Source organism: Bolinopsis microptera, chromosome 11 (genome assembly GCF_026151205.1).
Source record: "Bolinopsis microptera isolate Bmic1 chromosome 11, MBARI_Bmic_1.0, whole genome shotgun sequence".
NCBI lineage: Eukaryota > Metazoa > Ctenophora > Tentaculata > Lobata > Bolinopsidae > Bolinopsis > Bolinopsis microptera.
The window spans coordinates 17,644,301-17,666,827 of NC_087082.1; the positions used below are offsets into that span (position 1 = coordinate 17,644,301).

Consider the following 22,527-nt stretch of genomic DNA (forward strand, 5'->3'; position numbering starts at 1 on the left):
GTTGGCCCGATGGCAAGTGCTAGGAAGTATCGCACGCCGGGCTAGACCATTAACAATGGTCAATATGTTTACAGTACACAGGTATATTTGGAATGAGCAGACCTAATCTTAATCTAGTGCTAAATAGTAAATGCAATATCCGTCCAAGACAGCCTAGTACGTACAAGTATGATTAATAAAGCAACAGCGATTTCTTTAAACAAATTTACCCAGGAACCCTGACCGGATGGGGCTTAACTTTGAAAGTAAAAGAGTTGGAGACTTCCAGTTTTTTGTAACATGTTCCTCTTTTAAAAGTAACGTTACCTCTCCAGGAGGAAAATTCAAGACAACGTAATTGTTGAGTTATATCAAAATCTCCAGAAAAGTCCCCTTTCGGGCCGATCAAAAGTTTGCAACTTTAACTTTGCGGATTCCTGTACTCTGGTTGGCTGAATTGTGTCACGTGGTAGCTGCCTGAACATTGGAATACGCCACGCGTGCAAATCATATTGCTTGTTGTCGCGCGCGAGGTCAAGCCGTCTGTTTAAATTAAACCAACTCTAGTACCACCACCAGCCGGTAACTTTTCATGGGTACAAAGTAACCAATTAGGGCTATTAAATGCCGAACTCAAGGATATTTCGTATTCGGATCATATGCCTGCAGGCTGTCTGTCGCTTAAGACCATGGTCGCTCTTAACTGAGCGATAAGTGACGTTAAGTGAGACCGTGAGCACCACTTCTTGCCAATTTGCTTTTGAACTACGGCCCAATCATGAAGTTAAACAGTTCAAGTTGTGTTTTAACGGCAAAATACAGCGAATTCTAGCCCTTGAAAGTTGTAGGTTTGGAAGATCAATACGGCTGCTTTAATTCTTAAAAGTCTTAAGTTAGAACGGCCAAAAACACCCTATTCGGCGTCAGCCAGCTGCACCCAGGAACCCTGACCGGATGGGGCTTAACTTTGAAAGTAAAAGAGTTGGAGACTTCCGGTTTTTTGTAACATGTTCCTCTTTTAAAAGTAACGTTACCTCTCCAGGAGGAAAATTCAAGACAACGTAATTGTTGAGTTATATCAAAATCTCCAGAAAAGTCCCCTTTCGGGCCGATCAAAAGTTTGCAACTTTAACTTTGCGGATTCCTGTACTCTGGTTGGCTGAATTGTGTCACGTGGTAGCTGCCTGAACATTGGAATACGCCACGCGTGCAAATCATTGCTTGTTGTCGCGCGCGAGGTCAAGCCGTCTGTTTAAATTAAACCAACTCTAGTACCACCACCAGCCGGTAACTTTTCATGGGTACGAAGTAACCAATTAGGGCTATTAAATGCCGAACACAAGGATATTTCGTATTCGGATCATATGCCTGCAGGCTGTCTGTCGCTTAAGACCATGGTCGCTCTTAACTGAGCGATAAGTGACGTTAAGTGAGACCGTGAGCACCACTTCTTGCCAATTTGCTTTTGAACTACGGCCCAATCATGAAGTTAAACAGTTCAAGTTGTGTTTTAACGGCAAAATACAGCGAATTCTAGCCCTTGAAAGTTGTAGGTTTGGAAGATCAATACGGCTGCTTTAATTCTTAAAAGTCTTAAGTTAGAACGGCCAAAAACACCCTATTCGGCGTCAGCCAGCTGCACCCAGGAACCCTGACCGGATGGGGCTTAACTTTGAAAGTAAAAGAGTTGGAGACTTCCGGTTTTTTGTAACATGTTCCTCTTTTAAAAGTAACGTTACCTCTCCAGGAGGAAAATTCAAGACAACGTAATTGTTGAGTTATATCAAAATCTCCAGAAAAGTCCCCTTTCGGGCCGATCAAAAGTTTGCAACTTTAACTTTGCGGATTCCTGTACTCTGGTTGGCTGAATTGTGTCACGTGGTAGCTGCCTGAACATTGGAATACGCCACGCGTGCAAATCATTGCTTGTTGTCGCGCGCGAGGTCAAGCCGTCTGTTTAAATTAAACCAACTCTAGTACCACCACCAGCCGGTAACTTTTCATGGGTACGAAGTAACCAATTAGGGCTATTAAATGCCGAACACAAGGATATTTCGTATTCGGATCATATGCCTGCAGGCTGTCTGTCGCTTAAGACCATGGTCGCTCTTAACTGAGCGATAAGTGACGTTAAGTGAGACCGTGAGCACCACTTCTTGCCAATTTGCTTTTGAACTACGGCCCAATCATGAAGTTAAACAGTTCAAGTTGTGTTTTAACGGCAAAATACAGCGAATTCTAGCCCTTGAAAGTTGTAGGTTTGGAAGATCAATACGGCTGCTTTAATTCTTAAAAGTCTTAAGTTAGAACGGCCAAAAACACCCTATTCGGCGTCAGCCAGCTGCACCCAGGAACCCTGACCGGATGGGGCTTAACTTTGAAAGTAAAAGAGTTGGAGACTTCCGGTTTTTTGTAACATGTTCCTCTTTTAAAAGTAACGTTACCTCTCCAGGAGGAAAATTCAAGACAACGTAATTGTTGAGTTATATCAAAATCTCCAGAAAAGTCCCCTTTCGGGCCGATCAAAAGTTTGCAACTTTAACTTTGCGGATTCCTGTACTCTGGTTGGCTGAATTGTGTCACGTGGTAGCTGCCTGAACATTGGAATACGCCACGCGTGCAAATCATTGCTTGTTGTCGCGCGCGAGGTCAAGCCGTCTGTTTAAATTAAACCAACTCTAGTACCACCACCAGCCGGTAACTTTTCCTGGGTACAAAGCAACCAATTAGGGCTATTAAATGCCGAACACAAGGATATTTCGTATTCGGATCATATGCCTGCAGGCTGTCTGTCGCTTAAGACCATGGTCGCTCTTAACTGAGCGATAAGTGACGTTAAGTGAGACCGTGAGCACCACTTCTTGCCAATTTGCTTTTGAACTACGGCCCAATCATGAAGTTAAACAGTTCAAGTTGTGTTTTAACGGCAAAATACAGCGAATTCTAGCCCTTGAAAGTTGTAGGTTTGGAAGATCAATACGGCTGCTTTAATTCTTAAAAGTCTTAAGTTAGAACGGCCAAAATAAACACCCTATTCGGCGTCAGCCAGCTGCACCCAGGAACCCTGACCGGATGGGGCTTAACTTTGAAAGTAAAAGAGTTGGAGACTTCCGGTTTTTTGTAACATGTTCCTCTTTTAAAAGTAACGTTACCTCTCCAGGAGGAAAATTCAAGACAACGTAATTGTTGAGTTATATCAAAATCTCCAGAAAAGTCCCCTTTCGGGCCGATCAAAAGTTTGCAACTTTAACTTTGCGGATTCCTGTACTCTGGTTGGCTGAATTGTGTCACGTGGTAGCTGCCTGAACATTGGAATACGCCACGCGTGCAAATCATATTGCTTGTTGTCGCGCGCGAGGTCCAGCCGTCTGTTTAAATTAAACCAACTCTAGTACCACCACCAGCCGGTAACTTTTCATGGGTATTCCTTAAGTTCCTCAAGTCTTGATTATACAAAAATAAGTCAAAGCAGAAATTATAAACTACAACGAAAAAACGTTTCATAAATAGTTAATTGACAATGTCAATTCATCGCAGCTTGGCGCGGTACATTAGCGCATTTTGCCGATCTAGCGAGAAGCCTTATTGAGTGCGCGGCGCAGCACAGTAACGCATCGCGCTACTTAACAGGTGATATACGTAAAATATCTGTTCCATATATTAGGACCGTTGACGAGTCCAACTCGGTGCGCGTCCTGGTAGGTTGTAAACCTACAACGCGCTACAACATAAATAGCCAAACGATGTTCTGAAGCAACTCAAAAAAGGGAGCATCTTTATGATATACTACCTTGCCACTTAAATAACGTGGGTTCATTTTAAATAAACAAAAATGTTGACATGTGATCGCTTTACTAAAATACAAATAAAATGGTTGCGGTTAAAATAACGGATAAAATAACGAAATTCGTATATAATTTTATTTACAAAAAGGGATTACAAATTGTCCAATAGGTGATTACTAAATGTGAACGACCCCTTATTATATTTGTTTATTATAGTAATTATAAAATTATTCAAACCCCTTATTATATGCATACTAGTAGTGGTTGTCAAACAGAGAATGTCAAAATGCTCTAGAACTTGCAACAAAATGAAAGAATGTAGTAGTTGTACAGCTATCAATACTAAGGTAATGGGACTACTATATATAGTATATATACTGCGGACCCTCTACCGGCCAAACCTTGTTAACAAAGCCGCAGTCAAGGTTTGGTGAACGGTAGTTAAAAGCGCTTAATGGACATAAGTCAAAGTGGTAGAGCAACATCATGTAGCTTAGTGGACATCTTTAGAAATGAGTAATAGGTAGAATGTGAGGTTACTCCTTCATAAATCGTCATTTTCTCCGATAATAAATTGACATCAAGTCTTGAAAATTATTCGAGGAGAATCTCGAATAATTTAGTTAGAGAATAGTTAGATCTCTCTCAGGTGCCAATCCAAAAAATGTCGGTGTCCCAGGATAGAACTTCCCTCTGACTTATGCTATGATTTTATTGGCAGATGCAGTGCCGATTATTACAAATGTTGCCCTAATTTCCTTACAGTCAATAGATAAAAACAAAATATAGTTTAATTAAAACTAATTACAACACTACAAATCTACTGCATTTATTGAGAATGTTACAGAGGGAATTTATTTAATGTAGAGTATATCATATACTCTTTTGATTTGCATTAAACATGAATACTTTTATGATATGTTAATATTTTAGGTGGATGTTACATGGCAAGTGTATCCGTTCGTCTCTGTTTAGCCTGCACTACACGGGCCTTGCCTAGATACTTAGCATCTCATCGATTTAGCACCAGGGGCCAGTACTGCGTAAGAAATGAGACCTATAAAAGTGGCAACAACTCAAAAGAGGCAGGTGGTGGATCAAGAAAGATAAATATCCTCGCTGCAGCTGTAGGAGTAGCCATTATATCAAGTATGTGATGAACTGCAGTGAGTTTTCATGATGATTGATAATTCAAGAACTTTGTTTTATGTTTGGTTTTCTGTACATTCCTTCATAATATTATATCTACTTTTTGAATAATTATTTAAGTAGTTTACTGACATTTGAAAATATTGTAGGTAATTCTGAAGAGGATAATGCTGGCAACTACATTGAGGGTTTACCTACATACACAGCTCAAGATGTAATGCTGCGTGATGGAAGTGATCATGAAAACAAAGATTCGATCCCGTCTAGAGTTTGGATTTCATATAAAGAAGGTGATTTATATAACCTTATTCTAATCCAGTAGTAAATAATATTACAGCAGACCTTATCTAGAAAATTTGCAAGGTAGTAATAATGGCAAATCTATGGAAGCAATATTGAAGAAATCTTGCAAACGTTGTATTTCAGGGGTTTATGATGTGACGGACTTTATAAGTCAGCATCCTGGTGGGGAGAAACTACTGATCGGTGCGGGAGGTCCTATTGAACCTTTCTGGGCTCTTTACGCTGTGCACAAGAAACCATATGTAGGTTTGATTCATTTTACCTGCTTTATTTTATAAATATCATGAATCATCTTTTACTCTCTTAGGCAAGCCAGTGGTTCGAAAAACTTAATCCTAAACTTACCTTACTTTAAATAATGATCACTATTTGCTTTGCTCACTGTATAATATATTGTAATCAGGTGTACAAATTGCTTGCGGAGTACAGAATAGGTAACCTATCCAAAGCTGACATAGTTAAAGAGGATAGTGAAGACCCGTATGCCAACGACCCAGTACGACACCCAGCCTTCAACATAAACAATGCTCGACCGTACAATGCGGAACCTCCTTTAAATATACTAGCTGATAACTTTATCACTCCCAAGTGAGTGTGGGGACAGTTAAACTCTGATTAACTCTGTTAGTTGAAATTAATTAAAGTGAACTGTTAAGTGAGACTATTTAATTAATATTTATAATTAAAACTCTGATCACTTTTCAGTGATCTGTTCTACGTGAGGAACCACCATCCAGTACCGGAAATTGAACCAGAGGATTACGAACTTCAGGTAACATTAAAGCTATTCCTGAGTTATCCATAATACAGATATATAAATTTAAATACGCAGGGGACACGCTAAATGTCATAAAATATGACTACAAGTGACTACAAGTAGTACTAGAAACATAGATAATGCGAGTAGTCATGATATAACTATAATTATTCATCTGTTAAATTCTTACATGCCTCAAGTTTCGAGTTAAAAAAGTTTGAGAATGTTTCGTTGAATTATGCTAGTTAGTCCTATTCGATCCTGACGTAACAATTGTTCTAGTGATGTTGAAATCTTGGGGATCTAGACGTTTTAAATTATGATCACTCTCTGTCAGCAGATTTTACGCTAACAGCCGTATATAATTGTAACAGCTATCAGCTATCAGGAGCACTGACATGCCCTCCTCAGATAGAAGGAGTCGGATTTGAGGAGCCAGTAAACCTGACCTTATCAGACTTACAGGAGATGGAGCAACACACAGTTACAGCTGCTATCCAGTGTGCTGGCAACAGGCGAGCTGACATGTTGCAGGTGATCTGATATTATACTTCTTTGTGGTGTGATTTTACAAAAGTAGGCTAATCAAATCTGCAGTATCTTTTACAATGCTGTGGTTGCGGTTTTATTTCTTGATAAACTGGTATTTCCTGTAACAATGGGTATTCAGTACAGTACAGATTATGAATATTAAGAATTAGAAGAGATATTGTGGTCAGTGATAAGGTTTTACTGTTTTAATCGGTTATTGTTCTCCTTTACAGACTTGGTATGTGGAACAGTAGGGCCTGTCGTGATATCATGGATCGCTTAGGTTCCACCAGGATCTGGTAGTCCTCATAATTCTGCAGCCTCTATGTGTCGTCATCTCGCACAACTCCGAAAAACCGTTGTGAGTTTGGCATGTGAAAATTTCCAGACATCGATTGGGTTAACGAGTTGTCGTACGTCACCTCAAGATCGGGTGACAGGGGGCTGAACAGGCCAGAACCCAATTGATTGGGTCTGAGGTCACGTGATTATGAGCCTGAGGTCACGTGACTATGACGTCACCAGAGCTCGTTCTCCGTTTCCCGCTCTTTGGACCAGGTCAGCTTGCATGCTTGTGAAAGTTGGTGTAAGTACAGCTGTACTGTAGTTACATCCAATTACCCCTAATAGAATGAAGATTTATTTTCTGACAGAAAGCTAGAAATTTACCAAAATATCGACTTAGTTCAAAATTTATTTTGATGAACACTCCTGACCAAAAATTGCACGAGAAATCGATTAAACTTGGTTTCAGAACTCAACAATGCTTCCTTATGCCTTAAATTCCATTTTTATCGATACAATAAACATTTTGATCCTGTGGATTAATTAGTAACAGGTAACAAATGCACAAAAAAACCATCGCACTTACATTGCATTCTTAACGGGTCGATTTCGAGTGACCAATAATCGTCGTGATGATATTTATACGTCATGCGTTCCTGATCATCATCAGCAATCAAGAGACAGGAGCGGCGATTGCTTTAAATCAACGGTTTACGTTATTTTTGTGAATTCGACCCCTGTTTTAACGGTTATCACACTTTGTCATTGAATGTATTGAGGATAGCTTTACAAATAAGAGGACCAGTAAATAAAATTGTCACAAGTGTTTCTCTCATTCACTTTCGATAAGACACAATGAAAATTCTAAATTCTTACTTAACCATAAGATTCGGAATTTTTCAACATTTGAAGAATATCGGCATTTTATAAAATGTAAGTTCAATTTTTACAAAAAATCAACGAATCGTATGGTCGACAGGTTCAAGTCTACTAGCAGGAACCCGTCTAACCCATTTTGACAGGTCACGGGACCACCACGAATTGAATTATAAAGATCTATCCAAATTCCACGAAGACTACGGACCAAGTTTAAATACTTCATTATAGTTGGATTCGGGAAGCAGTTCAATTGTGCTTTGCACGGAACAACTTATATCACGAGACCGCCATTTCTGTTGAACCGAGAGATTGCAAATCAAACTAGTTTCAATTTCAGATCACCTTTTATGTGTTCATTTGTGGTGGACTGGTCAGTATACAAACGTGGCACGTGCGGGCATATTTCTCAGTTTGAGTTACGAATTGCTTCATGCCTGAGTTAAGTAATTCTTTGTGGTCGACTTGCTTTCGATTAAAACTTCATTAAATGAAATCGCTTTACTTGCTGGACAACAAACGCAGCCACGTCGTAATTCTCCCAATAACTGCTGTGTAGAAGAGCTGTGTTCATTTGTGGTGGACTGGTCAGTATTGTCATACGTTGTATGACCCGCCGCGCACGAAGTGCGCGGCTTCCCCACTATAGTGAAGCGACCGTGGGGGTCACCACGTGATAAAAGGTCAGTATACAAACGTGGCACGTGCGGGCATATTTCTCAGTTTGAGTTACGAATTGCTTCATGCCTGAGTTAAGTAATTCTTTGTGGTCGACTTGCTTTCGATTAAAACTTCATTAAATGAAATCGCTTTAGGGACATGTGTCAAAACTTTATTACTACCAACGCGCACCAATTAGACACTACCCTTGCAGTTGCTCTATGTAGTCGAGTTTTTCTCAGTCAGATTTGGTTGACTGTTATTTCTTTTTGAGGTCTCGACAATCAGCTGATCATACGGTAGGCGTCTCTCTCTCTCTCTCTGTTTTGGTCAACGGTTTCTGGCCTCCTAGTGAAGAGGGAGGCCTTCTCGCCGTGCCCACAGAGTGTGACTCCTGCTAGCCACACTCCAGGACTCCCTAAGTATATACAAAAACATAGAAAAATAGATATCAACGCAACAGACCTCTGGAGTCTCGAAGCTGTTACTACCTTGCTCAGAGCAAACCCACTTCATATGTTCTTCTTTGGCGGGCAGGCGAGGGACTTCCGAGCATGGTCCACACCTGAATATGTGTCACTATCTGGGATAGTCCTGTGTGGGTCTAGTGTATGATTGTTTATGAACCTTGGTGTATGTCCTAGATGCTTATCCAAATAGATCGTCTCTGTCAAACCTTGTTGACTGTTCCACGAATTTGATAATGTGGTCGAGTTTACTATTGATGAGTTCCTCAATTGTTAGGATGGGTTTACCAAATATCCTCATTCTAGTTGTCATCAGCTGGATGCATTCACATAGGAAGTGTTGTGATGTTTCTGCTTCCCCTGGGCAGTGTTCACAGTCTTGTGTTTCGAAATTGGAGTTGTTTGCTACCGTCTGGAAGTATGCTAGTGGGCTGTGTCCTGATAGTAGCCATGTTAGCCATCTGATGTGAGTGCCTGTGATGTTAATTTTCTTGTACCTGTTTTTGTTGAGGAAAAATGTTAGTGGGGTTTTTCCTTTATCACTGAGTGCCACCTGTTTATACTTCTTGATATGGAGATTGAAGAGGTAATCTTTTATTTGGGTGTTGATTATAGTTCTTTACCGTATACTCCTTCATGTCCTGGAACAAAGTTCTACTCGATGCGAAAACCTAGCGAGTTGAGTTGGTCTGAGATGTTCAGAACGAACCTGGAGTTAAAATTGGTGCTGTTAAGGGCTTTAAATGCAGCCTGCGAATCTGAGAGGAATTTATGATTGATTGAGATCCTAAGTTATCATTAGTCCAGAAACTTGCCATGTATAACGCAAATAGCGGGTACGATTTCCTCAATGAACCTGAAGAAGGAATATCTGTCCTGAATTGATACCATGTAACGTCGAGCTTAAAAATGAATCAAAAGTTCGAGTAAATCGTTAAACGTTGTATGTCCTATTTGCATCCCCTAAGCATTGCATTGATGTTTATTCCTGGTCCGGTTAGCTTTGCGTCTCAGAAATAAAGAGGTCCACTATGCTTAAAGAGCTAAGCTGTCCACCAGGGTACTGTAGATCTAAGGGTTCCCCGTGTAATGGGGCAGGCTGTGATAAAGCATCTTTGCAGGATGTCCGAGATGAACTGATTCGAGTGTTGAGAACTTCCGCTGTAGAAACTGAATACTTGAATAGAACCAGTAAGGATGTCAGTCAAACTCTGCTGCTACTAGATGATTGTAGAGCGTCCAGTCACACTTCAATAAAGAGTGTGGCAAAGCTAACCCGGTCCCCTGAAAAGTGGTTACTGGAGGAAGAAGTTCCAGGAATTCTCGTTATCAGTGTGTTCTCGTAGTCAGAGTTGAAATCCCTAATTTTGTCTTATCACGAGCCTGTGTCTAGCGTGTGTCAGCCCTTACGCATTAGCTGTCTTAACTGAAAAGACCTGAAAAGTGGTTACTGGAGGGAGGAAGTGCCAAGACTACTCATTATCAGTGTGTCCTTGTAGTCAGGATGAGCGAATTGGAATCCCTAGCTCTGTGGTGGGTGACTTCGATGGGACCTGAAAGCTGAAAGAGAATTTCCTGGTGATTTAATAGCTCTTAGAGCTAGGTATCTGTGTCTAACGTATCGTCATTTGTGTGTGTACTATCTTGTAACCTGATATCTGAAAGAGAAATTTCCTGGTGCTTGGTAGCTGTTATTGTTGACTTCCTGGTTCCCATGGGAACTTTGAGTTGGCAAGTCCCAACCTTAGTACTCAACAAGAGAGCACACCACCCGTTAGTGCCAACCAGGCCACACCACGTGGAGGTTCGGAGAGGATTTCGTGACCCATACGGTAGGCGTATGCGCGCTATATCTACGCCTTTGGCAAGATCATAGGACATAGAAGTTCAAGGATATTTAACAACCATAACTTTAAACTTACTTGCTGGACAACAAACGCAGCCACGTCGTAATTCTCACAATAACTGCTGTGTAGAAGAGCTGGCAGGATGAGAGAAGGAAAAGAGCGCAGAGCTTCAGGATAGCTTTACAAATAAGAGGACCAGTAAATAAAATTGTCACAAGTGTTTCTCTCATTCACTTTCGATAAGACACAATGAAAATTCTTACTTAACCATACGATTCGGAATTTTTCAACCGTTGAAGAATATCGGGCATTTTTCAGAATTTGGCCGCCAAATTTTGTTAAAGGCCTAACTTAAAATTCTAATACAAAACTTAAGGTCATGAGGCGATTCTACGTCGATTCTGAAAATTTCATGAAAAAATATTGAAACCCTATTGAGTTCTATTGTTTTGAGCGAAGTCAGTTTTGCAAATATCGCGAACTGATATATGGGCGATTTTGTTCATTTTTTGCAACTATTTGAACACAGAATCCACAGTTAGGTAGATATTGAGCTGATAATCATAGAGAATGTGTAGTATAGGCTTACCTTCCATATAAAGTTGGTTTCATTCAAAAATATTGATATTTGACCAATTTATGGGCCAAAATCGATCAAATTTGGTGCGTATGCCCAAATATGGTCATATGGTTTTTGGCTCATAACTCAGTCATTTTTTGTCCAATCTTGATGAAAATTCATATACGAGTTCAGGGGACCACTAGCTACAAAAAGAGCACCTAAAATTTGGGTTTTGGGCATGTTAAGGGTATTTGGCTAAATTGGGCCTGATTTGGACCAAATATGGGCGTGGCTGCCCCGCGGGCACCGTTTGGCGGTTGGGGTCCGGGACCCCCTCAAAAGTTCGGTCACCGGTCCTAGTTTGTTGGTTAACTGACTGCTATCTCGAAACTAAGTTTCACAAAAAATCAGGGTGAACCCCCCCCCCCCCTTAAGGCATAAGGAAGCATTGTTGAGTTCTGAAACCAAGTTTAATCGATTTCTCGTGCAATTTTAGGTTAGGAGTGATCATCAAAATAAATTTTGAACAAAGTCGATATTTTGGTAAATTTCTAGCTTTCTGTCAGAAAATAAATCTTCATTCTATTAGGGGTAATTGGATGTAACTACAGTACAGCTGTACTTACACCCACTTTCACAAGCATGCAAGCTCACCTGGTCCAAAGAGCGGGAAACGGAGAACGAGCTCTGGTGACGTCATAGTCACGTGACCTCAGGCTCATAATCACGTGACCTCAGACCCAATCAATTGGGTTCTGGCCTGTTCAGCCCCCTGTCACCCGATCTTGAGGTGACGTACGACAACTCGTTAACCCGATCGATGTCTGGAGGGCTGCAAATTTTCACATGCCAAACTCACAACGGTTTTTCGGAGTTGTGCGAGATGAAGACACATAGAGGCCGCAGAATTATGAGGACTACCAGATCCTGGTGGAACCTAAGCGATCCATGATATCACGACAGGCCCTAGTGGAACAGGAATGTAAAAACACGAGATTAGATCAGGAATATGAGTTAAGTTAGATTGGTAAGTCTCGGATACTTTCAAAGAAAAAGTATCATAGACTTAAAACGTATTATAGACTTAATTAAGTCACTGTGACGTTCGAGCACATAGATGTGATAGGTGCTTTGTTTTACACAGCGGAGAAAGATGTGTAGCATTATCTCGCCGAATATTTGCAGTTAATATAATTATTTTCTGAAATGTTTACAAATTTTTCAGGGGCATACCCAATACCCATTTACTCCACTGCCTTTTAGACTCTTAAAACACTTTGAGAAGTTGTTTGTAATTGAAATGTATTGAAACAAGAATCTTCAAATTCAAATATATATCCTAAGATTTACACACCTAAAATCCAAAAATGTATCCTTAACAAGAAACAATTACTATTTTTAATGGTCTTGCCCACTCTTAATTAAACTAGACGAAAATAATCTCATACTCAAACTTTAAAATTCCAGAAATACCAACATTCCAATGTCTCACAGCACAAGCCAGTACCAACATTCCAATATCTCACAGCACAAGCCAGTACGAGGTATGAACTGGGGAGGAGCTGCCATATCTAACGCTACCTGGTCAGGTCCCAAACTGTGTGACCTTCTCAACCACCTCGGCTGGGATGAGGAGAAGTACCCTGCTGTCAAACACGTCTGGGCTGACGGTTCGTACATTTAATTAGCTTTTAATTAGCTTTAATTAGCTTTTAACTAGCTTTTAAAATGTTTAGTTTCAATTTGACTTCATAGTATTTACACTTTTCAGTTTTGTGATATAGATATAGATTAATTTATATTTCTGTTAAATATTAACTGCTGTTAATTAAATTTACGATCTTCATACGCCACTTTTGATGTGTAACAACAGTTTTAAAGTAAAAAAACGTCTAAGACTTTCTCAAATCATAGGATTCCATAATTATAACGACATTCACAAAAATAACAACAACCAGTTAAGTGTCCACTTAAAACCAAATTATAAAAAGTGGCATTTTCTGTTTCATTTTAAATCATGTGAAATGCCTTCTGCCGAACAAGCAGTTTCTTAACTTCCTAAGAGTTCCTCTGATATACTTCATGTCTTATTTTTCACCTGAAATAACATACATAGATTCTTCATGATTGAACTAAAATATATCTTAAATGTTATTGGATTTTTACTCGGCAGAGTGAATAAAGCCCTCTCAGTAAAAATTAAGTCCGTCCAAATTATAAATATAGAACAAAAATACCAAACTTACAAGACAAAACTCAATTTCTACCTACCTTATATTATAAGGAATCGATTAGCTGTAAATCTTTTTATCTGCCCCTCCAATTGTCTCCTCTTTGTATAGAGTATTCATCTGGAGTATCGTACAGACCCTCCACATCGTCATCCCAATCCTCTGTATCCTTGTTACCCTCTTCAGCAACACTAGAAATGAGGTTCAGAGACGCCAGAGAGTGTAGCTGCAAGTGGTTGCTGTACGTTTTCTGGAGTTGGTTCTTCTGGGGTTGCAATTGAGTGCTGTACGTTTTCTCTAGTTTTTTCTTCTGAGGTTGGAGTTGAGTGCTGTATGTCATCTCTAGTTCTTTCTTATGGGGTTGGAGTTGAGTGCTGTAAGTCATCTCTAGTTCCTTCTTCTGGGGTTGGTTGTTAGCTAATTTATATATTGGAACATCCTCATCAGGTCCATTAGACTCAATTTGTACAGAGAAGCGTTTGTTAAGCGCTGCTTTAAGTGCACCCGCATTTAAGTGAGTCTGCATTTTGGATAGGAGCTCCAAGTGAACACTCTTTCTCTTGTCACCTTGAGATAGGTTCTGTTCGGATGAAGAAGGTAGGTTGATTGGTTTGTTGTTACTTTGTCGCCTTTTTATGGGCTCCTCAGCTGTCACTAAGAACATTCTTCCTTGGAACTCTGTTATGTCATCATAGTGGCCTTGACTAAATCTCTCTTCTTCTTCTTCTTTATTTTGAGGTATGGGGATTTTATGCAGGAGAGAATAAGTCTCTTCCTCTTCTTCTTCATGGTTTCCTGACGAGCTGTTCTTTCTATCAACAGTATCATACATGGGTTCTAACTCTATCCGAGGGCGAGGGGTGACAGGGGGTTGTTTCTTCTTGTGACCACTACCAGTGCTGAAACGTCTATCCAGCCTAGCATAACTGTACTCAAACTCCTCGTCATCTTCTCTCTGGGTCTCTTCATCACCTTCTCCCTGGCTCTCCTCGTCAATCTTGCTACCTTCATCAACTGACATGTTAATCTCGTCATAGAACGGATCAAGTCCGGGTGGTTCCTCTGAAGTAGACGGTGCAGACTCGCGAGGCTGTAGTCCCAGATGGAGGATCTCTGGTTTCTTCCGGACGGGTGCTTCCTCCGGGGGGATGTCTCCAGGGTTGGAGAGCAGTCTCTTCATCCGCTGGTAAGAGGATACTATCCCCTTTTTCATCGATAAGACGAACCCGAAACTGCTTAATAGATGCCTGTTCTTTTAATAGATGCGTTAGGACGGATTGTCTTTCTATCAAGTATGTTGCCTATCACCAGAAGCGATCATCCCAATAATACCTATCACTGTGATGGTTTGAAATCGCAAATAAAACAGAACGCTACTAATATGGCAACTCCACAATAAAATGTACAAAGAAAAGAACACGTGTACCTATACTACTGAAGATCAAGGGAAGGTACAGAGAAAGTACAATCAGTCGGGATCAGGGTTTCATGTTATCTACTCAACGGATTATTTCGTAACATAACTTTGTTCTGATGCTGAGTGGCCGAGTGAATCATCAATACACCCTTCTAACTTCAAACACGTTACTTGTTGTCAAAAACAAAAGTTGTTATAGATATTATATAAAATGTGATTTGTATATAAAAAGATATTGTAAGTCTCGTGAAACTGAAAGGTGAAGCAATCTGCAATTCTAATACAACCTTTCGTATCAGCTATATGTTTCCATAAATTCACTAGCCTTCAGTTTGATATAATATATTTGCTTATTGGCTGATTTAACATTGTACGACATGGTCCAAGTTTTAAATGTTAGATTATAATTTTTAAGATCCACCTTCTACGGCACACTGTGCCGGGCACAGTTCCACTTGGCCAGAATTAAAGATGTGATTTTTTGCAAATCGTTTTTCCTGTACAACCCAAAGTAATCAAAATTGATTATAGAAGGTTTTAAGAGGATAAAACTTTCATCATCGGTTTTTTAGAATGTCACAACAAGTTACAAGCTTATTAATTTTCAAGAATTATTTTAACAAACAATAGATAACAATAATATGATGTACGATACTTGTGACACTCATTAATAATCCAAATCTCAGATAACTAAGAATTAGTCATTTAAAAAAAAATCAAAAACAAAAAAGTCAAGCAGTCTCTCTAATTAATGATTATTACAAAATTTCTTGCACGATTTGACGTAAAAAATATCGAAGAAATAAAATAATTAGCAGGCTCTAAAACTGATCAATATGTCTACTTTAATCTGTATGATTAATTAGATTAATTATTAGTATAATAGATATATTAGCATTAATATACGAAATTATCAAAAATAACGCTCAAACGTTCACTATTACTATATAAACTCGAACATATCGTTTTTAGCCGTCAAATGTGTGTTTATTTATAAAGCTAAAACTTGTTACAGGAATAAACCATTACAGGAATAAACCATTACATATCAAAATCAGTAGTATAGGTAGCAAATCACAAAGATAAATGTTAGTTTGTAAAGGCTTCTTTCTTTCCGAAATTAAATCTGATATAAACCGTCCTTATCATCCGCATCTTCTTCTAAGATCTATCACTCCGTGTCAGATGGGTTCCTGGAATTATTATCGAAATTATGGAAATTATTCTTTCTGTTCATGACTCTTATAAGCTTCATACTTATGTCCAAAGACCAACATGTTTAATTGTAGTGAAGTTGTAAACATTAACAGTCCCCTAGTAAAAACATGCTAAATTTATAACCGCGATATTATACAAGTCCTACCTCAGTCCCAAGTTCATCTTGAAGCAAATACCCCCATCCTCCCCTGCTTCAAGTTCCTTATCTACCAGTGCTGTTCCTCTTATCACCGTCAACTCATCTGGTATTTCGTACGGATCCTCCTCACTGCTTTCCTCCTCACTGCTTTCCTCCTCTGGAGTGTTGTCAGGACCTCCACTTCTGTTCAATACAGAGTAGCAGTCTTCTTCAGATGGTGTTTTATCTGAACTGGAGTTGATGTGGTTTATCATATTGTACTCCTCATCAGCAGTATCCCTGAAATGTTACAGAGTTAAAGTTGTTGTTTAGGCTTTAGAACATTGACAATCCTGAATGGATCATCCAGATCTGACATCGCCGCATTAAAGTGATAATTCTACTAAATTTATAAAACTTAATTGATCTCCCACCTCAGTTCATCTGGAACTTCGTAGATCTTATCTTCACTCCTCAGTGTCTCTGTCTCCTCAGAGTCTCCAATCACAGCGAGCTCGTCTGGCACTTGGTACGGATCTTCAACATCCTCACTAACACTTAGCTCCAGAGGTTTGGTGATACGTTTTGATAGGGTCTCCAGCTCTAGATGGGTACTATATCTTTGCAGGTTGGAGCAGGTATTCATTGTGGTGTGGTACCGTGGAGCATCTTCTCCTTGTGCAGTTAAACTGATACTTTTATTGTATGGGGGGTTTGTCAGGTTTTGAACTGATTGCTTGTTCTGGTTGAGCTCTAAAATGCAACTGTTCCGCTTTTTCGATGCCTCCCTTATGTTTCTTTTACGCAGATCTTCTTTTTCACTTGACATTTTGTTTCCGTGCAGCAGCGAATAATTATTTTCCTCGTTCTCCATGTCAATTATGGCTGCACCCTGGCTTTGCTCGATTGTACTGTACTCCCCACTAATTTCAGTACTGGATTGCCCTACGAGAAACTTCAGATTATGAGAAGGTTGCTGGATCGAAGTCTGGTTCAACTGTAGTGTACAACTATAAGTGGAAAGATCTCCCAAAGATCTTTGTGTAGCCGGTTCAGGATTCCTCAACATTCCATCATCATTTCCAGCTCCACATTGTTTCACTTTGTGTACGACAATGTTACTTTGTGCTGCATGAGAATTAATCATTCCTTTGAGCTCTGTCAGATCATCATAATGGCTGTCACTATCTTCATCATCAATCAGATTGCTTGGTTTAGTGTTCTGAAGAGTGTTCTGAAGAGTGATGACGTCTGAAAAGTTAGCATCCTCTGGGCATGGTGGTTCACTGATCCTAGTCTCAACAACACAGATTGTGTCGTACGTACCATCTGCTTCAAGATCAGTCTTTGGAGGTGCAGATGGCTCCGATCCCTTGCAACTGCTTGCTTTTTCTAGAATTGTGTCATGGTTAGCTGGTTTGTATTTATTGTACTGATTGTTTTGGTGCTTTGAAGGATTCTTTATACTAGCTATATCATCATACATATCGTCAGTTTCTGCGTCAGAATATGACTCAGCAGCTTTTTCTTTACTCTGAAAATGTACACTAATTTTCTTGTCATCTTCAGTGCAAGGAAACGTCTCTTTGACTGTGCAGCGTTTTTGTACTTTATTCTTTACGATTATAAGCACTATAACAGCAGCGACTAATGCAGATACCGATATTCCTATTACGATCTTCCATTTTTTGGGTCTTTTATCATCCTGGTGACTAGCATTAGCAATTAATGGATTTACCATATTATTTGATAAAGCCATGTCTGACGAAACTGCCCCTTTCGTATCTTTACCTGTCGTATTCTCTGCTGTTGTGCTCTTTTCTGTCGCATTTTCTGCTGTTGTGTTCTTTTCTGTCGCATTTTCTGCTGTTGTGCTCTTTTCTGTCGTATTCTCTGCTGTTGTGCTCTTTTCTGTCGTATTCTCTGCTGTAGTGCTCTTTTCTGTCGTATTCTCTGCTGTTGTGCTCTTTTCTGTCGTATTCTCTGCTGTTGTGCTCTTTTCTGTCGTATTCTCTGCTGTTGTGCTCTTTTCTGTCGTATTCTCTGCTGTTGTGCTCTTTTCTGTCGCATTTTCTGCTGTTGTGCTCTTTTCTGTCGCATTCCATGCTGTAGTGCTCTTTTCTGTCGTATTTTCTGCTGTTGCGATCCTATCTGTCGTATTATTTCCAATACATTCGAGTCGGTGATTTATCTCTTTACGGAGGTTCTGATAAATGTTCCAATCTTCATTGTACACGTCCCACGCGTTCTTCTCATTTCTTTGCAATGCAATGATCGCACGATTCCCAAAGTCATAATTAGACTTGCACTTTTCATCTGTTAGCTGAAGGAATGCCTGAACAAACTCCCTTTGTATTATCATCCAGTCTACCTGAACACCTATCATGGCTCTGATACTTCTGTCATTTGACGTTACGTCCAGTTGTTGCAGATTTATTATTTTGTTTAATTCCTTTTCAAGCTGATCCGCCATTACGTTATCTGATAAGAGTGTTTCAACTTTCTTTACGATGTTCTTCTGATCTTCAATCATCTCATTTGCTCTCAACCTCAAAGTGTTCTTTCTGTCGGTAGCAATAACGAGCTGACCACTACCACCATCTTTTGATCCACCATTATCTTTTCGTTCATAGCTCTCAGTCACTATTACTAAAACTAAAAACCACAAAAATGGACAACTCATACGAAACAAAATCAAAGCCCGGATAAAAATTAGCGCGCCTCGGCCTCAATTAACCTTGAAGGTAGAACTGCTTCCGTAAAAGAAAGACGTGTAAATGTGTAAAGGTACTTTACTACTGAACCTTTCCCTAGTATTTCATTTATAAAAGTATTGAACATGTTGTACTTATCAACTCATCGTCAAATTTCGATCCTGCGAGTTAATATGTTACTTGTTACCAACTCCTCAACGTAAGTTCGATATATTATTATTATTAAAGCATTTGGCCCAGTCAAAAACGTTTCAGTTGTATATCTTTTACGGTTTTTGCGGAAAGTCGCGTTAAAGTTGATGCCGTTGTGTCAGTAAAGGGGTACGGAACCCTCCATATTTATCGTCTCGCTTTATATATAGTAAGATAGTAAGATTATTAAATACCTTGTATAGAAAATATAAAGTGTTCAGACTGTGAGTCTGTGGTTCAGTATTTGACTACTGAGTCAGGTTCATATTATTTGTTCTTTGTTCACAGATCTGAGAAGCGCAGTGATCCGAGACACACTGCTTTTGATAACTGCACTCAAAATAGGACAAAGGTATAAGAAGACTTTTTTTTTGAGAACAAAAGATGAGAATGAAATAATTTCTTTGAAATAAAATGGCAATCACAAATTGTGATTCACAAATTGTGATTCACAATTATACAATCACCTCTAAAATAGTGGAAGACAATAGATATTCGTTGCACGAGCAGAGTTTCATTTTGAAAGTTCAGATAAAACATTCCCACACGACACATTAATAAACAATTAAAATGCTAATTCATACGTAATAATTCATATTTCCTGCCCTAACTCAAATCAATAAAAGTGATCTAACAAAAAATTCTCTACATTGTCCCTTGTTACAGAAACATATTTCAACGTTCAACTTTACGTAAGTTGTTGAGAATGCAATGGAGTGCTGTTTGCTCACTTTTTTAGTGTAATAGATACACACTCACAGATTAGATTTCACCTGAAACATGATTATAATATTTCATTATTTTGTGATTAAATCATATCCATTAGGCCGACGATTAATTACACAGATCTCACTCTGATATAAAAACCTAAGTTTAAAACATATTTCACAGCTGGGCAATTCGCGATTCCTCATTTGTATTGTCCTAACTTACCTCCAAGTTAAGTTTTAGCTCCCCCTAGCTTCTCAATTCTTCCTCTATTTGGTATTGATCTTCAGCACCCTCTCCTTCACCTAAAGCGTCACCGTTACCGTCTGTTGTATCCCAGTCTAGCCCTAACAATACTGTTGTCATCATGTTCCGAGTAGATTGTTTCGTCAGGGTCTGATTCAAGTCCAGATTGCTGCTGTATATTGAAGATCCTTCTTTGGGTGGCGTGTCACTCTTTATCAGATTAATTTCCCCTCTTTCATCCAGGTCGGTATCTTTAGTTACAATCTTTTTCTTGTCTGAATCCTCAGTAACTGCCTCCTCGCTTAAATAAAGTTTATGATCTGGACTAGATGTGCTGCACTTTTCCTCCGATGTGCTGCACTTTTCCTCAGATGTGCTGCACTTTTCCTCAAATGTGCTGCACTTTTCCTCAGATGTGCTGCACTTTTCCTCAGATGTGCTGCACTTTTCCTCAGATGTGCTGTTTTGGTGCTTTGAAGGATTCTTCATACTAGCTATGTCATCATATTCATACATATCAGACTCGGTTTCATCGTCAGAATATGACTCAGCAGCTTTTTCTTTACTTGGACAATGTACGTCTATTTTCTTGTCAGCTACGCTGATTGACATGCTTGTGATGTAATCGTTTCGGTTCTCTGACTTTTTCATGGAATCGTCAATGGTTATTGGATCGCTCTTACTGTTTTTCGGATCTTCAGTGCAAGGCAACGTCTCTTTGACAGTGAAGCGTTTCTGTGTTTTAATCTTAACGATTATAAACACTATAACAGCAGCAATTAATACAGATACCGATATTCCTATTACGATCTTCAATTTTTTGGACCTTCTTTCATCTTTAAGATCTTGACGACTAGCATTATTTATCACTTGCAGTGCATTTACGCTTCCCATCTCTGTCGGAGCCATATGTACTGTATCGTTTTCTGTTCTATCCATTCCTTGTAAATTCTCGACATGTTTGCTATCCGGATATTGTTCTTTAACACAGTTATGGTTTAAACGATGTTTTATCTCTTTGCGAAGGTTCTGATAGATTTTCCATCTTTTTTCATACACGTTCCAAGGGTTCTCATTTGGCGATGAAATGAAATCTGTATTCTCAAAGTCATTAGACTTGCACTTTTCATCTGTTAGCTCAAGGAATGCCTGAACAACCTCCCGTTGTATTATCATCCAGTCTACCTGAACACCTATCATGGCTCTGATACTTCTGTCATTTGACGTTATGTTCGGTTGGTGCAGATTCTTTATTTTGTCTAATTCCTTTTCAAGCTGATTTTCCATTACGTTATCTGATAAGAGTGTTTCAACTTTCTTTACGGTGTTCTTCTGATCTTCAATCATCTCATTTGCTCTCAACCTCAAAGTGTTCCTTTTAATATCGAGCTGACTACTAACATTATCTTTTCGTTCATAGCTCTCAGTCACTATTACTAAAGCAAAAAACCACAAAAGTGTTCTACTCATACGAAACGAAATCAAAGCTCGGATAAAAATTAGCGCTCCTCAATTTATGTTGAAGGTACAACTGCTTCCATAAAAGAAAGACGTGCAAATGTGTAAAGATTCGTTACTACTGAACCTTTACCTAGTATTTCATTTATAAAAGTATTGAACATGCTGTACTTATCGTTAAATTTCGATCTTGCGAGTTAATATGTTACTTGTTACTAAATTCTCAACGTAAGTTCGATATAATAACTTACCCATCTTAATTAGAAGCTCAGTAGATAGTGCTACATATGAGGGATCCTCTTGCGCAATATGAATTCCCCCTCAGCATGTTAGTGGCTTATTGCTACTATTAAGTAGTAATAGCACATTGTGTAGAAAATATAAAGTGTTCAGACTGTGAGTCTGTGGTTCAGTATTTAACTACTGAGTCAGGTTCATATTATTTGTTCTTTGTTCACAGAACTAAGGAGCGCAGTGATCCGAGACACACTGCTTTTGATAACTGCACTAAAGATAGGACAAAGGTATAAGAAGATTTGAGAACAAAAAATGAGAATGAAATAATTTCTTTGAAATAATAATGGCAATCATTACATAGAATCATCTCTAAAACAATTAAATGCTCTATGGATATTCGTTACACGAGCGGAGATAAATCGTTTCCATATTATAATCAACAATCTAATTTTTTCTTCATACTGCAAGTTTTTATATCTGCCCTGACGCAAATCGATAAATGTGATCCAACAAAAAATTCTTTACATTGTCCCTTGTTACAGAAACATATTTCAACGTTCAACTTTTCGTAAGTTGTTGAGAATGCAAAGGAGTGCTGTTTGCTCACTTCTTTATGGTAATAGATACACACAGAGATTACATGCTGATTTTGGCCTGAAACATAGTTTTGACATTCATTATTTGTGATTAAATCATTATATCCATTAGGTCGACGATTAATTACACAGATCTCACTCTGATATAAAAACCTAAGTTTGAAACGTAGTTCACAGCTCTGCAATTCGCA

At 39.1% G+C, this 22,527-nt stretch overlaps 4 protein-coding genes across 4 annotated transcripts in view; 2 read left to right on the forward strand and 2 right to left on the reverse strand.

The window, feature by feature from the left end:
• The window catches only part of LOC134823189 (polyunsaturated fatty acid 5-lipoxygenase-like), a 1,185,970-nt gene that overhangs the window by 90,880 nt on the left and 1,072,563 nt on the right, over nt 1-22,527 (forward strand). The gene's annotated exons all lie outside the window — the stretch shown is intronic.
• Nucleotides 4,697-22,527, forward strand: part of LOC134823195 (sulfite oxidase-like) — a 44,003-nt gene continuing 26,172 nt past the window's right edge. Inside the window, exons 1-7 of the mRNA XM_063834581.1 lie at nt 4,697-4,913; nt 5,063-5,203; nt 5,340-5,458; nt 5,620-5,804; nt 5,922-5,988; nt 6,385-6,507; nt 12,730-12,871. Coding sequence (XP_063690651.1) covers nt 4,709-4,913; nt 5,063-5,203; nt 5,340-5,458; nt 5,620-5,804; nt 5,922-5,988; nt 6,385-6,507; nt 12,730-12,871 — 982 coding nt within the window. The 5' untranslated portion in view covers nt 4,697-4,708. The remainder of the gene's footprint in view (nt 4,914-5,062; nt 5,204-5,339; nt 5,459-5,619; nt 5,805-5,921; nt 5,989-6,384; nt 6,508-12,729; nt 12,872-22,527) is intronic.
• On the reverse strand, nt 13,035-15,056 carry LOC134823214 (uncharacterized). The gene is made up of 2 exons (XM_063834609.1): nt 13,473-15,056; nt 13,035-13,299 (listed from the first exon to the last, which is right to left on the reverse strand). The coding sequence occupies exon 1, from the start codon at nt 14,643-14,645 to the stop codon at nt 13,509-13,511; it is 1,137 nt and encodes a 378-aa protein (XP_063690679.1). The 5' UTR covers nt 14,646-15,056; the 3' UTR covers nt 13,035-13,299; nt 13,473-13,508.
• Nucleotides 15,443-18,740, reverse strand: LOC134823186 (uncharacterized). Its single transcript, XM_063834568.1, has 3 exons — nt 16,620-18,740; nt 16,213-16,485; nt 15,443-16,042 (listed from the first exon to the last, which is right to left on the reverse strand). Exons 1-3 carry the CDS (start codon nt 18,716-18,718, stop codon nt 16,021-16,023), a joined length of 2,394 nt encoding a protein of 797 aa, XP_063690638.1. The 5' UTR covers nt 18,719-18,740; the 3' UTR covers nt 15,443-16,020.

Excerpts from the sequence above, each read along its gene's own strand:
- LOC134823186 (XM_063834568.1), bottom strand. The coding sequence starts at position 18,718 with ATGATTGAAGATCAGAAGAACATCGTAAAGAAAGTTGAAACACTCTTA. Across the intron at positions 16,486-16,619 it reads GAAGTTCCAGATGAACTGAG|GGATACTGCTGATGAGGAGT; the intron begins GTGGGAGATCAA and ends GTAACATTTCAG. Across the intron at positions 16,043-16,212 it reads AAGATGAACTTGGGACTGAG|GAACCCATCTGACACGGAGT; the intron begins GTAGGACTTGTA and ends TAATAATTCCAG.
- LOC134823214 (XM_063834609.1), bottom strand. The coding sequence starts at position 14,645 with ATGAAAAAGGGGATAGTATCCTCTTACCAGCGGATGAAGAGACTGCTC.